At 53.7% G+C, this 12549-nt stretch overlaps 4 protein-coding genes across 4 annotated transcripts; 2 read left to right on the forward strand and 2 right to left on the reverse strand.

Annotated features, from left to right (window-relative positions):
* Positions 1–179: 179 nt before the first annotated feature.
* Positions 180–2082, forward strand: PG985_015463 (WD domain-containing protein; the record flags this gene model as incomplete). Its single annotated transcript, XM_066835229.1, has 2 exons — positions 180–284; positions 361–2082. 2 exons carry the CDS (start codon positions 180–182, stop codon positions 2080–2082), a joined length of 1827 nt encoding a protein of 608 aa, XP_066676432.1.
* Positions 2083–2683: 601 nt separating this feature from the next.
* PG985_015464 (uncharacterized protein) lies at positions 2684–4633 on the reverse strand (the record flags this gene model as incomplete). The annotated part of the gene is made up of 5 exons (XM_066835230.1): positions 2684–3201; positions 3343–3485; positions 3576–3714; positions 3782–4271; positions 4481–4633. The coding sequence occupies 5 exons, from the start codon at positions 4631–4633 to the stop codon at positions 2684–2686; spliced, it is 1443 nt and encodes a 480-aa protein (XP_066676433.1).
* A 1758-nt stretch (positions 4634–6391) lies between these two features.
* PG985_015465 (mitochondrial 37S ribosomal protein mS35) lies at positions 6392–7813 on the forward strand (the record flags this gene model as incomplete). Its single annotated transcript, XM_066835231.1, has 3 exons — positions 6392–7076; positions 7154–7440; positions 7529–7813. 3 exons carry the CDS (start codon positions 6392–6394, stop codon positions 7811–7813), a joined length of 1257 nt encoding a protein of 418 aa, XP_066676434.1.
* Positions 7814–9176: 1363 nt separating this feature from the next.
* Positions 9177–9422, reverse strand: PG985_015466 (uncharacterized protein; the record flags this gene model as incomplete). The annotated part of the gene is made up of 2 exons (XM_066835232.1): positions 9177–9198; positions 9271–9422. 2 exons carry the CDS (start codon positions 9420–9422, stop codon positions 9177–9179), a joined length of 174 nt encoding a protein of 57 aa, XP_066676435.1.
* Between the last annotated feature and the right edge of the window lie 3127 nt (positions 9423–12549).

A 12549-nucleotide genomic window follows, 5' to 3' on the forward strand; every position in this document is an offset into this window, starting at 1 on the left:
GCCCCTCCAGGCATCAAGTAAACAAGGAGAGCATATAAGCTACCGTCTTTTTGGCAGCAACCCCTTTTCTTTTCTCATAGCTGTTTTTGAGCCTCTCTTTCAGTCGCCTCGTTTACTTTTTCTCCTACCATCCCTTCATACAGCAGAGCGGCGCAGCAACAAAGAAAGAGCACGCCGGCATGTCTCTTACCGTCGAGAAGATCCTAGCAGCGTCGCCTGCCACCGCTCGCGGCCAACCCACCCAGCTCTCGTGCGACCCCAAGGGCGAGAGGTTAGCTTATGCTGTATGTGAGCCAAGGACGGGAACGACGACCCCAACTCAACTGGTTCTCCAAATCTAACATGTGGTCATCTTTGTAGTCAGGCAAATCCGTATTCCTTCGCTCCATCGACAACCCTTCGGAAAGCAAACAGTATGTCGGACACACCGCCGCAACGACCGTAGCCCGCTTCTCGCCCTCGGGCTTCTACGTGGCGTCGGGTGACGCTTCGGGCATGGTGCGCGTCTGGGACGCAGTGGAGGCCGTCAACACCAAGGGCGAGTACGCCATTATTAGCGGACGTATCAACGACATTGCCTGGGATGGCGACTCGCAGCGCATCATCGCCGTCGGCGACGGCCGCGAGCGCTTCGGCCACTGCATCACCGCCGACAGCGGCAACAGCGTCGGCGAGGTCTCGGGCCACTCCAAGGTCGTCAACAGCGTCGCCGTCCGCCCCATGCGGCCCCTGCGCGCCGCCACCGCCAGTGACGACATGGCCGTCTGCTTCCTGCACGGCGCCCCCTTCAAGTTCAACTCCAAGCACACCGGTGTCCACAAGGGCTTCGTCTTCGGCACCGCCTTCAGCCCCAACGGCGACCTCCTCGTCACCGTCGGCGCCGACAAGAAGATCCAGCTCTACGACGGCAAGACGGGCGAGCCCACCCGGAGCTTCGGCGACGGCGAGCACACCGGCAGCATCTTCGCCGTCAGCTGGGCACCGGACTCGAAGCGCCTGGTCACGGCCAGCGCCGACCAGACGGTCAAGATGTGGGATGTCGAGTCTGGCAAGTGCACGCAGTCATGGCGGCTCGGCGGCGACGGCGTGAGCGTGAACGATCAGCAGGTCGGCGTCGTCTGGACGCCGAGAAGCGACGGTCTGATCATCAGCCTGAGTCTCGACGGGAACCTCAACTACCTGATGGATGGTAAGCCGACGCCTACCAAGGTGGTTCAGGGACACAACAAGAGCATCACGGCTATGGGCACAGACAACGAGGGCAAGGGTCAAACACTCTTCACCGGCAGCTTCGAGGGCCGGGTTTGCAAATGGGACGTTTCGTCAGGGGTTGGCGCGGCCGTTGATGGCCAGAGCCACACCAACCAAGTCACCCACTTCACCTCCAGCTCGGGTCGTGCCTACAGTGTAGGCTGGGACGACAACCTCCGCATCATCGACGAGTCAGCAAACACTTTCGCCGGAGAATCCCTCAAGATCTCTGCTCAACCAAAGGGCGTGGCCACTGCAGAGGGCCGCGTCTACGTCGCTACTCCCAGCAGTGTCGAAATCTACGTTAAGGACGCCCACGTCGCCTCCTTCCCCGTCAGTGACGCCCAACCCACGGCCATCGCCGCCCACGGCTCCCAGGTCGCCGTCGGCACCGACTCCAACGCCGTGAGGCTGTACCAGGTCGACGGCAGCCACAAGCTGACGCTCTCGGGCGAGGCCAAGAATAGCACGGCCCAGATCTCTGCCCTGGCCTTTTCCAAGGACGGCGCGCACGTGGCTGCTGGCAACAGCTCTGGCAAGATCTTTGCGTACAAGACGGCCGACATGTCGGTCGCCATCGACCGCTGGTCCGCCCACACCGCGCGTGTTACCAGCATCGCGTGGAATGAGGAGGGCACGCACGCGGCCAGCGGCGCCCTCGACACCAATGTCTACGTCTGGAGCATGGCCAAGCCCGGCAGCCGCGTCAAGGCCCTCAACGCGCACAAGGACGGCGTCAACGGCGTGTGCTGGGTCGACGGTGGCAAGAAGGTCGCCAGTACGGGTGGCGATGCCGCCATCAAGATCTGGGGCGTCAGCGGTCTGCAATGAGTGAGGTCCAATATAGATGCTTCATGTCGATGGGATGAGGTTGGTTAAGCAAGCAAGCAAGCAGTAAGACGAACGCTGCAGGACGCACTGGAACTCTATAGAAACTTTGCAGATGTAGTAGATGAATTCATGAAACTCACGAAGAGCATGCGCACATAAGATGGAATTCTACAATACTTTAGCCCATTTCATTTCATCGTGACCATATGCGAAAACGTTAAGAGACAGGAGAAGACGGTGTGTGCAGAATTCCGGTCCAACCGGAAATGAGTATCAATTATCATTGGCACATGAGTGATCCATTTCAAGTGCATCATCTTGTAGCTATCTGGGAAGAGGACGGGATGGGGCTACTCCCAAGTCCTTGACCAAGAACCTATGCTACGGTTCATCAAACAACAAAAACATCTCCCGAAAATTCTCTCGGACTGCCAACCATCAGTCCATGACATCGGAGCAAATCCGAGCAAGATTCAAGGCTTCTTCCTTCCTTTTCTCTCTGCTTCCGTAGCCAAGAGCTACTCGTGGTTACAAACAAGTATGCCACGCGATAGGAGCTCGACCTCATGTCCCAATGATGCAAAACATCCGTGGAGTTCCTTTAGTCAACGAACATACGGAAGAGCGAGTCGAATCTGTCGTCGACATTCTCCCACATGCGAGTGCGGCGCAAGACTTCAGGGTCGGTCTCCTGGTAGCCATCGTCCTGACCAAAGTTGGGGAAGATGCTGTCAAAGACGTCCTGCTTGCGCTGCTCGTCTTCATCAAGGGTACCATCGTCTCGATCGGTGCCATCGCCGGCTTGGTTGGCTCTAGCGTCGTCAGGGTTGTTGGTTCTACCGAACAGACGGCCAAGGATACCGGGCGACTCGTTCTCGGGGACAGGCACATACGTGACGGTGCTGGTTCCATCGCCGTTGTCGAAGAGGACTCGCTTGAGCTTGGGCTTGGGCGAGTCGGACTGCTCTGCATCAGAGTCGGCATTTTCGTCAGACTCCTCGTCAGACTCCTGGTCGGAGTTGCCGGCAGGCTCTTCGCGAGGCTCATCGTCATACTCGGGGCCAAGATCTCTGGGGCTCATGGTATCCCAAAGATAGCGGAGGGGGCCGCGCAGGTACTCTGACAAGGTGCCTGTGAAAGTCGCTCCAGGAGCGGCGGATGAAGTGGCTTCAGCAGCATCCTCAGACTTCTAGTCGTTGGTTTCTGCACGGACCAATTAGCATTTAATTCGCATCACATCGGATGATGTATAGTACTTACTGCCACTGGTGCCATGCCAGGTTCCGTTGACAACATCCTGGGTAATCTGCTCCAGGCCACGCTTCTCACTGCCAGGAGGGGGCTTGGGAGGGTAGGAAGCAGCCTTGAAAGTAGCCGACTGCTCAACAGCTTCATGGAGTTTGCTGTAGATGCAGAGTCAGTAGTGAGTCACACTTCGTGGAAAACAATAGGGAAAAAAACAATGGAAAAAAAAGACAATAGATAAGACATACCCGATTTGGCCTTGGATAAGCCAGCCATGCTTCGCAAACTCTTCGGCCATCTCCACCTGATGATTGCCCATCAAGTCCGTGTTGGGGACAGCGATCACTCGGGTGTTGATCTTGAGGGCGTCCATGATGTTGCCAGCTCCTAAAGAGACAGTTAGTTATTAGCGAGCAATCAATATGAAAAGACGTGCTTGTCAAGGTTAACTTACCAGCATGAGTGACAATGAGGCCCATGTGTCGCTTGCGCGGCTCATCAGAGGGAGCACACTCTCGCATGTACTCGATGATGTTGCTCTCAACAGAGAAGCCAGACATGATGACCGGGGGGTCGCTGGGTCGGATGCTCTCAAAGTGCTCGTAGTCCGGGCCGCACTGGACAATCATGGTGTCGTAACCCTGGGCTGCGAGAGCGGCAACGAACTTGGGCGAGACCACCTCCTCGATCAAGCTGCGGAAGCTTGCAGTTGCGCCAACGGTGACGAAGCAAGTCTTGCCGGGGATCTGGTCCTCGTCGGCGGGCGCCATGGTTGCGATGGTGCTGTGCTTACTGATGTCGTCCCAAGCCGTGCTGGGCTTGATGTAACGGCCAAGCTCGTGTTCGGGGTTGGCAACGGCGTCAGCAAAGAAGTTGGAGGTCTTGGTGGTAGATTTCTCCTCCTTGGGCATGACAATGACCCAGTCGGTTTGGTGAGATTCGGTCTAGAAAATATTATTGTGATCAGTACATTGATGTAGTGAACTGGGAGTGAGAGAGAGAAAGAGAAGGTAACTGCACGGTGGGCGTGCATTGGGAGACAGGGTCCGTGCGCTAAATGCAGTGATGATAGGGCCCGTGCGCTGGATAAAGCGATGAAAGGGTTCGTGCGTTAAATGGAGCAAGCAATTGAAGGGTCCGTGCGCCCACTTACCTGGTGCGCCATGGTGATGGCGGCAATGGTGGCGGTGGTGGTGGTGGTGGTGATGGTGATGGTGATGGTGATGGTGATGGTGATGGTGTGGCGCTTTTGGAAAAAGATCGAGACTTTTTCTGAAAGTTGCAGCCTTTCTAATCCAATCTGCATTGTGGCAGTGGCGGCTGTGCAGCCGCGGTTTTCCAGATACGGCTCGTCATTGTACTTAGGTACTTAAACCAACACCACGGCGATGGGAAGTCATCGAATTGTGGAAGAAGGATGGTTGGATGTAGGTATCATCTATCGAACGCCGATGCTTTCTACAACCATTTGGCTGTGGCGCACGAGCCACCAACAGTACCTATTAATGAGCAATGCTCAAGCGCTCTACAGTTCAAGTTGTAGCGAGTGACACAGCCGTGTAAGTCATACCAGTTACCAGCTGCGTTCCATACAGCGTATCGAGCCTGTATACCCCCCTCCCCAACGAGCCATGTGAACGTTTTACACACAAATCCTACCTGTATTACAGACAGATCACTCACAACACTTTGTACACGATCTCATAGGACAGAGGTATGTTTGTAGCTATCAGTATGAGATCAATGTCTAGACCCATGAATTTCAATTATCTCGATATCAGCCTTGCTATGTTATTGCGATAGATGAACCACGCTGTTTACTTGCGATTACGACCTGCCAAAATTCTTGTAGACCCGAGATCGAAATTGCTCGCTTTCTTAGACGTATCGAAGTCGTTTGGCTTTCGAGTAACCTGAACGACCGAGTCCGGTTTGAAAACGGTTACTTGATGACCAAGAATCAAGATACGTAGACGTTTGCTTTTTGGCTTTATTGGTGATGAGGCCACCCACGAGTTTCGTGATGGCGGCGTTCGTCCAGGTTCAACCGACGTCTAAGGATCTATTCTCATGCAAATCCAAGTCAAAACTTCCCACTCCAGTATCGGAGGGTCGTCTCATGAAATTGCTTCCGCAGCTTCATTAGGTTGGGGGACTCTTTGGATCTGTACCAGAACTCGTGGACTTCAGAATGGGAAATTTCACGGCTGATCTTCATGTACATCATGTCAGGATAAACTGCCCTTCGGTAGTCATGAGTCTTAGCTACCAACGGAGACATGAAAGGTTGGTTTTGTAGCATCTATGAGGGTGTACCTCCAGTGGGGATAAGTACGAGGGGACAGATGCAATGCCATTGCAAATAGGAATAATGTTACGTACTTCGCAGCAGAAAATATGAATAATGATTCCCTCCTTTATTCGAATCGACCACAGGGTGGGTTGAATTCCAATCGCCCATGCCTGACGCCTGTAGACCGCTTCGTGATCTTCCTGAAAGCCATACTGCGGCCTGCAACTCAATTAACTCGTTGCTAATATGTCAATTGATGGTTGTAAGCTTGTGATAGTTGAAATACTAAGGTAGTCGTTCCAATCAAAAGGCGGCGAAAGATGTCATGCCTAGAGAAGCTGAGTGGACGGACTAGCGAAGATTCTGGACAAAATACGACGATATCGTGGATTCTTTCGCTGGGTCGAAATAGTTGTGATAATCTCCTTCCGTTACGAGGCATCCATATGGCCATTGACCTGACTGCGCAGGGATTGGACTTACAAATTCATCAACTTGACGCTGTCGTGAAGGAGGTAGATGTTTGATTACATAATGCTCTGAAGTCTAGCCAATTAGATATTTTCTCGCAAAGCAGTGCATCCAAGCCCCTCCATTGGTCGCAATGTTCGAATCGGGATCCACCCATTTTTTGATGCGGACGAGCTGTAACATTGGCCGGGCCGGAAATACCCTGTCAACCGTGGGAATTTTATCACGGAGCTTTGAGTGAATGACCGAATCCCGCCCACCCATAAGGACAGCCTCGTTTGCAAAAGCCAATTGACAGCCATGGCCTTTGCGGTACGGTCGTTGCGGGCCGGTCTGCGCTCCTGCAGCAGACAGCCCACAGCTGCTCGGGGCATTGCGCCTCCACGAACCGCCCTCTACGCCAAACGGGCCCTCTCCTCCACCCCGACACGGCGCGCCGATGATAAGGACAGCAAGGACAGCAAGAGCCAGCCAGCAGACAGCCCGGCCGCAAAGGAGACACCCACCGCCGCTCCCGCCCCCGCCGCAAAGGCGAGCAAACCTGCCGCCGCCGACAACGCTGAGCTCCGGGAGTCGCTGAAGACCGATGTGGTGCCCAACGAGGTCCAAGGGCTGATGTCGCGGCGCAACCCGCTGAAGAGCACGCCCTCCAAGTCCCAGCGGCAGGCGGAGGCGCGCATGCTCCAGACGTACGAGAACCAGTCCAATTTCACGGCCGAGCAGAAGGCCATCTTCGACGAGCTGGAGAAGGAGATCGACCTGCTCGACAACGCCGTAACCGAGGCCACCGCCGTGCCCAAGAAGATGAAGAAGGAGACCTTCTGGGGAGAGGACGAGGAGGACCCAGATATGTTGGTGGAGGACATTGATGACGAGGAGCCGGCCGACGACGATATCATGAGCATGGCCCACGGAAAGCTCGAGGAGTTCCGCGAGTACAGAGAATACGCTCGTGTGGCGGCGTGGCAGATGCCTCTGCTCTCAAGTCAGTTGCCGCCCAATTGCTTCTGTTTCTTTAAACCCATTTTTGTTTGGGCTATAGCTGACTTTTGATGTCCACAGAGCTTACACGGAAATTCGAGCCCCCCACCGCTGAGCAGTGCCTGCGGTTCCGATACACGACCTACATGGGCGAGGAGCACCCGGCGGCCAGCAAGGTGGTGGTCGAGTTCTCGCCGCGCGACCTGCCCCTGAACGCGGCCCAGCAGCTGAAGCTCAAGAAGCTCCTCGGCGCGCGCTGGAACCCGGAAACCGACATCGCCAAGATGAGCTGCGAGCAGTTTGACCACCAGGCCCAGAACAAGAGATACCTGGGTGATCTCGTGGAAAAGCTCGTCGCCCAAGCAAAGGTAAGAATAATACCTATTTTGGTGGATGGACTATTGAAGGCGGATGAGGTTGCATAGTTTACTAATTACCAACTACGAATGACTATAGGACAAAACCGACATGTTCGAAGACGTCCCTCTTGATACCAGGCACCACCAGATCAAGGTGCGGCCAAAGTTCCCCAAGGAGTGGCGCTTGACAGAGGAGCGCATGCAGAAGCTCGAGGAGGCGAGGCAGCAGTCGCTGCTGCTCGACCAGGCGAAAGAGCAGGGCGGCCAGCTGGTCGACGGAAACGAGAGGGTCGACAAGTTCTTCGCCGAGCCCGCCATGGCCAACCTGCGGATACCCGAGCGCCTGAGCGTCAAGAAGTCGTCGCCGCGCGCGTCGAGGTAACCAACGGATATCATCACTCACCCACAATGCCTTGTTGTTAGATGCACAGAATTGGGGCACACACAGGCCTCGATAGAAGCTTTACGCTTGTATGATACCGAAAAGGACCAAGCCAAGGGGTAGTGGCTCCCCGTTGTATAAATGTAACAATATATACTGGCATCTCTGCAGCTAGACTAGCACCGTATCAGGTCGTCAAGCGTAGCTGCATGTATATGAATACACGTTTACTCTAGATGATCCCGATCTTATTGTCAGTAAATCCATGCGCGGAGATGATATTTCCGAGCAAGTATATACCACTGGAGCCATCGGACGCCATACTCATCATGCGTGTTTATTGTGGTCAGCTTCTTCGTGATGCAATCGCAAGCAGAATGAGCTGTTGGTGGTGATTTGGACAAAGCGATCACACCGATGTATTGTGCCGGAGCAATTAGCCGGAGGATCATGGTACTATATCCGCAAAAATTGGTTTCAACTATGGGACATGATGCAAACATCATCCACAATTAAATTGTCAAGGCTGATGATGTGCAATCACAAGGGAATCAATACGTAGGCGGATTTCACGAAGAATCGGAGAGAATTGCGATATAAAGGGGTATCGACTTTCATCATCATTACTATGCGCCCAAGAAGGGATTCGCAAGAGGTCGCCTGGCTATGGTACAAGGTCCGGGAAACCATCTCTCCTAGCAAACACAGTCCGAGGGTGTATGCGCGTAAAACATTGAAGTGAATAAATGCAGAGTATATCCCTTTCCTCCTTTCAAGAGTGTGGCCAATCACCGCCATTTCCCATCGCAGAAATGGCCGGATTTGCCAGGGACGTGTAATGAGATCGACTCTAAAACGTCACAAAGCCTCCTCTTTTCCTCCTGCCCTCCCTTCCCGTTCGCGTCATGCACGTCGCAGTGGTATTTGCAGACGCACGGTCGTCGCAATGAACTAACAAGAGAGAAATCAAAGTGGTATCATGTGTCTCGGTGACGTGGTGGTTGTGCTAAACAACGGACATCATGCAGACCCAGAAACCTTGGAGGTTTGGGGCCCCACATGCGGCCGCCGCCGAGCGGTGGTGTGGGTATTAAAAAATGACGAGGATTTGTGCAAGTATTAAAAAGATTGGGTGTTGATCTCTTTCCGAAAGACGCCTGTCTTGTAATTAAGGCAAGGGTGCTGGGGGGTCCTCCCATATGCAGCTGGTTGCATAGGAAACGCCGAGGCTTGTTCATTGGCTAGTTTGAACCGTCACATGGGCGGTCTGTCGGGCTGAGAGAAACATCCCGCAAGCGCTTAGCGACTAGACAAAGCTTGGAAAGGCCCCGTCAACCTCGTGCCGGTAAGACAGACGTCTCGTTTAATACTTCAGAATGATGTACCTGTAGGTAAGATGGCTGGTTAGTAAAAGAGAACTCTTGAGGGGAGGGCTGGTTTATGGGGTTATAACATACAGAGCGTGGACGATACCAGGGATGTAACCCAGGATGGTCAACAGGATGTTGATGAAGAAATCAGCACCGCATCCGCGCTCCAGGAAGACACCGACGGGAGGCAGGAAGATGGCAAGAATGATCTTGCAGATATCGCTGGCGGTGAAAGGCATGTTGTCGGTTGGTTGGTAATGAAGATTGACCGGTGGTTTGGTTGGATTGGTTGAGTAGTTGGGAGAGAAATTGGTCTCGACGGTTGAGAGAATGAGCAGATGGGTTTTGTAGTTTCGGGTGAACAATTGAATGGATGAGTGAACAACGACGTAGAAACAAGGCGGGCGAGAGAGCTTAAGTAGCGGACGGAGTCACCGGGGAACAGTCGCAATGCAGACGCAGTCAGTCTTCCAGATGCAGCCTACTAAGGCGATGGGGGATGCGCGCGCCCTGCTGCTCACTGACAATCTACTTGTTGCTCCCAGGCAAGTGCTTGGTACCCTACGGCATCCGAGTGCCCACTTTGGTAGAAGAATGAAGGGTTAGGACGACTGGATGCGTCCTGATGATCGATCGGATCCTTGGAATGGTACTTGGCTGGCCGGTTTCGTGGCCTGCAAAAACGGGCAGAGTCACCCCCAGCGACCCAAGTACCTCCGGCGGCCGCCTGCACGAAACGCAAAGTCAACAACAATGATGCATTTTCCAGGCTACTAGTGGCCAGTACTTACACTCACTTACCTCATAGGATACCCCCGGCATATCAGAGCCCAGCCCAGCATCACAAGCTCCGAAATTGGCACAACTGCGTCATCGCCCAACCCAACCAGTCGTTTGCGACATTCCACTTCCAGGTTTTTTCGTATTGGCCGCTCTGGTCCAATCCTGCCGCTTTCCCCCATTCGCATGTCCTTTTCCCAGCCACAGCAGGCGAGATGTCATGTTACCCAGCAGCTTATCCATTTTTCTTCCCGTCTAGTCAGTGTTTCCTTGAAAATGGAGCAACCGGTTTGGCCCTTTAATTTTGGATACTCTCAACGCCCAGAGCAACCACGGCTGCCGAATCCCGAATGGTACCGCTTGATGATGTAAATCCGTTCTTTCTTCCCTATCGCAATTGCAATGCGCTTCCAGTTCTCCATGCCGCCAACCAAGTCCGTGATACGTCGTGGCAATAAACTTTTCCCTCGATCAACGGCTCGCTGGAGCTCTCATCGGCTGTGCCTCTGCTGTGCCTCATCGCCTCCCCCCGCAGAGTGGTGGGATTCCCGCCTGGAGATCCGATGATCAATCGTGGCGTTCTTATTGTGGCTAGTGGCAATTGCCGAGCGGCTTAATAATCACTTGTGCTGGAGAGACCAATCAGATTACCTGCCAATCTGTACCGCTGCTTCTCGCTTTTTGCTCCTACTCGCTCCAGTAAAATGTCAACGTGCTGCAGAAAAACTGCGCGCCAGCCCACATTGCCAAGCTGAAGAGCTTACGAACCACCTCGGCGATCAGCCCACATTCATTCTGTTTGACGTTGATACCGGCGCCTATCTGAGCTATCTGCGACAGGCTGCACGGTTACGCGGCACAACAAAGACATCTACCTAGCATTCTGTCTAATTGGACCAGGCAAACGAGCCACAAGAGGCTTACGCATCATGGTGACGGTAACCACTGTTGCCACAGTCTTCGGGCAGTAGGTACTGTTCGGGCTCGCGCAAGCAAGGAGGCAAGCTAAAGTGCTGAGCCTCAATCAGGATAACACCTGACTACTGTAGCTCACAGCCACACAGCCACGACGTCCTTCCCCGGACTCTTGCTCCTCCCTCCAATCGCATAGCGGCATCTCAACATGATAGGTAGAAAGAGAGGTTACGTACGGAGTAGGATCCGCCTGTCTGCGTTCAACCATGGCCCTCGCAGCCTCTTTCATCAGAGATTTCATCCCCGACCAAACAAAAGCAATCTACCTAACAGCGGGATGTTACGCCTTTCTCCTGCTAGCCAGGAACACGTTTGCAGCCGATGGGCGTTTCCCCATGACCAAATCAGAAGCCGCATTGGGTTGACTCAGCAGCGCTCCAGTGCAGCATGCAGCTCATGCAGCTCACAGCCCGAACATTAGCCTTCAGAAGATGGTCACGCCCAGCTCGGCGGCTCCGACTACCACTATTGTACAGCGTACCCCCGAGCCCCCCAAGGCATTATCGCCCTTCCGGCCCCCCCTCGATACGCCTGTGTGGTTTTTCTTTTCTGCGCCCGTGTGTTCGTCTCATCCCCATTACGCATTCGCTCGGGGCTGGGAGATGGGACCCATGCGAATGCGAATGGACATCAGATTGTGCTGCCTTTGACAAGGTGTGCCTCGCCTGTCCTACCTACGCGGCAATTTTGATGACTTGTTCGCCGCAGGACCACGTGTGAGCGTCGTCTACCGTGATGTTCGTACGCCCACGAGGTTGTTAGGCATAGGACATGTATTTCACATACCGTAGATGATAGGTAACGACTAAAAGCTGATGACCAACTCGGACCCCGCGGCTGCGATATACGCTTGGCTCCGTACCCCGTAGAGCAGCGAAGCAGTCGGTCAGTCAATTGACTTTGCGGATAAGACCATTAGCAGGTCCGACCTAGTAGGAGGCAGAAGGCAAACGGAATGCTGTCTCATAATTTCCGCTCGCGAGATAGCTACCCGTCTGGCTGGTATATTTCAATCAAATGGTACCGGCATCTCGGCACCCAGGCAAAGCGTGGCACGACGAGTAATGTAAGAAGAAGTGGAGTTCCGGCACCCGGCGTTTCTCAGCTCTGTGGCAGCACTTGTCAGTACTGATCAGGTCTAGAACACGGCCCTGCGTGCCAAGCTTTGCGATGGAGCCCCATTGCCGGTTGATCGGCACCTTAGCTTCAGCACTATGCGGTTGGGTTTGAATAGGGGACTTGGGGGGGAATCATTGGACGAGATTCAATCTCACGCTCAGCACTCCATTAGAAAAGATGTCTTTATGTGTTGTAAAATAAAAGTGTACCAGCTATATTCTAGATGATGCCTAAAGTATATGAGGTATACTCACCCTGGAGAGCTGTTTTTCCTTCGCTAACAGCCCGCTAAGACTCAACTGTCAAGTTGTATTGAGACAAACGAATGTATTAAGTATAATGGTTTTCATCGCGACACCTCAACCAGCAAGATGTAGGCGACGAGAATTGATGAGAACGCAATGCTGGTCATGAATATCGTCAATTTGCGTCCGAACCCTGCTAATAATCCGCCCAATGCTGAGTTTTCCCATAATAACTCCTCGCTGAAAA

The sequence above is a fragment of the Apiospora marii genome (genome assembly GCF_038362585.1).
Source record: "Apiospora marii strain CBS 49790 chromosome Unknown utg000013l_segment0_segment0, whole genome shotgun sequence".
Classification (NCBI taxonomy): domain Eukaryota; kingdom Fungi; phylum Ascomycota; class Sordariomycetes; order Amphisphaeriales; family Apiosporaceae; genus Apiospora; species Apiospora marii.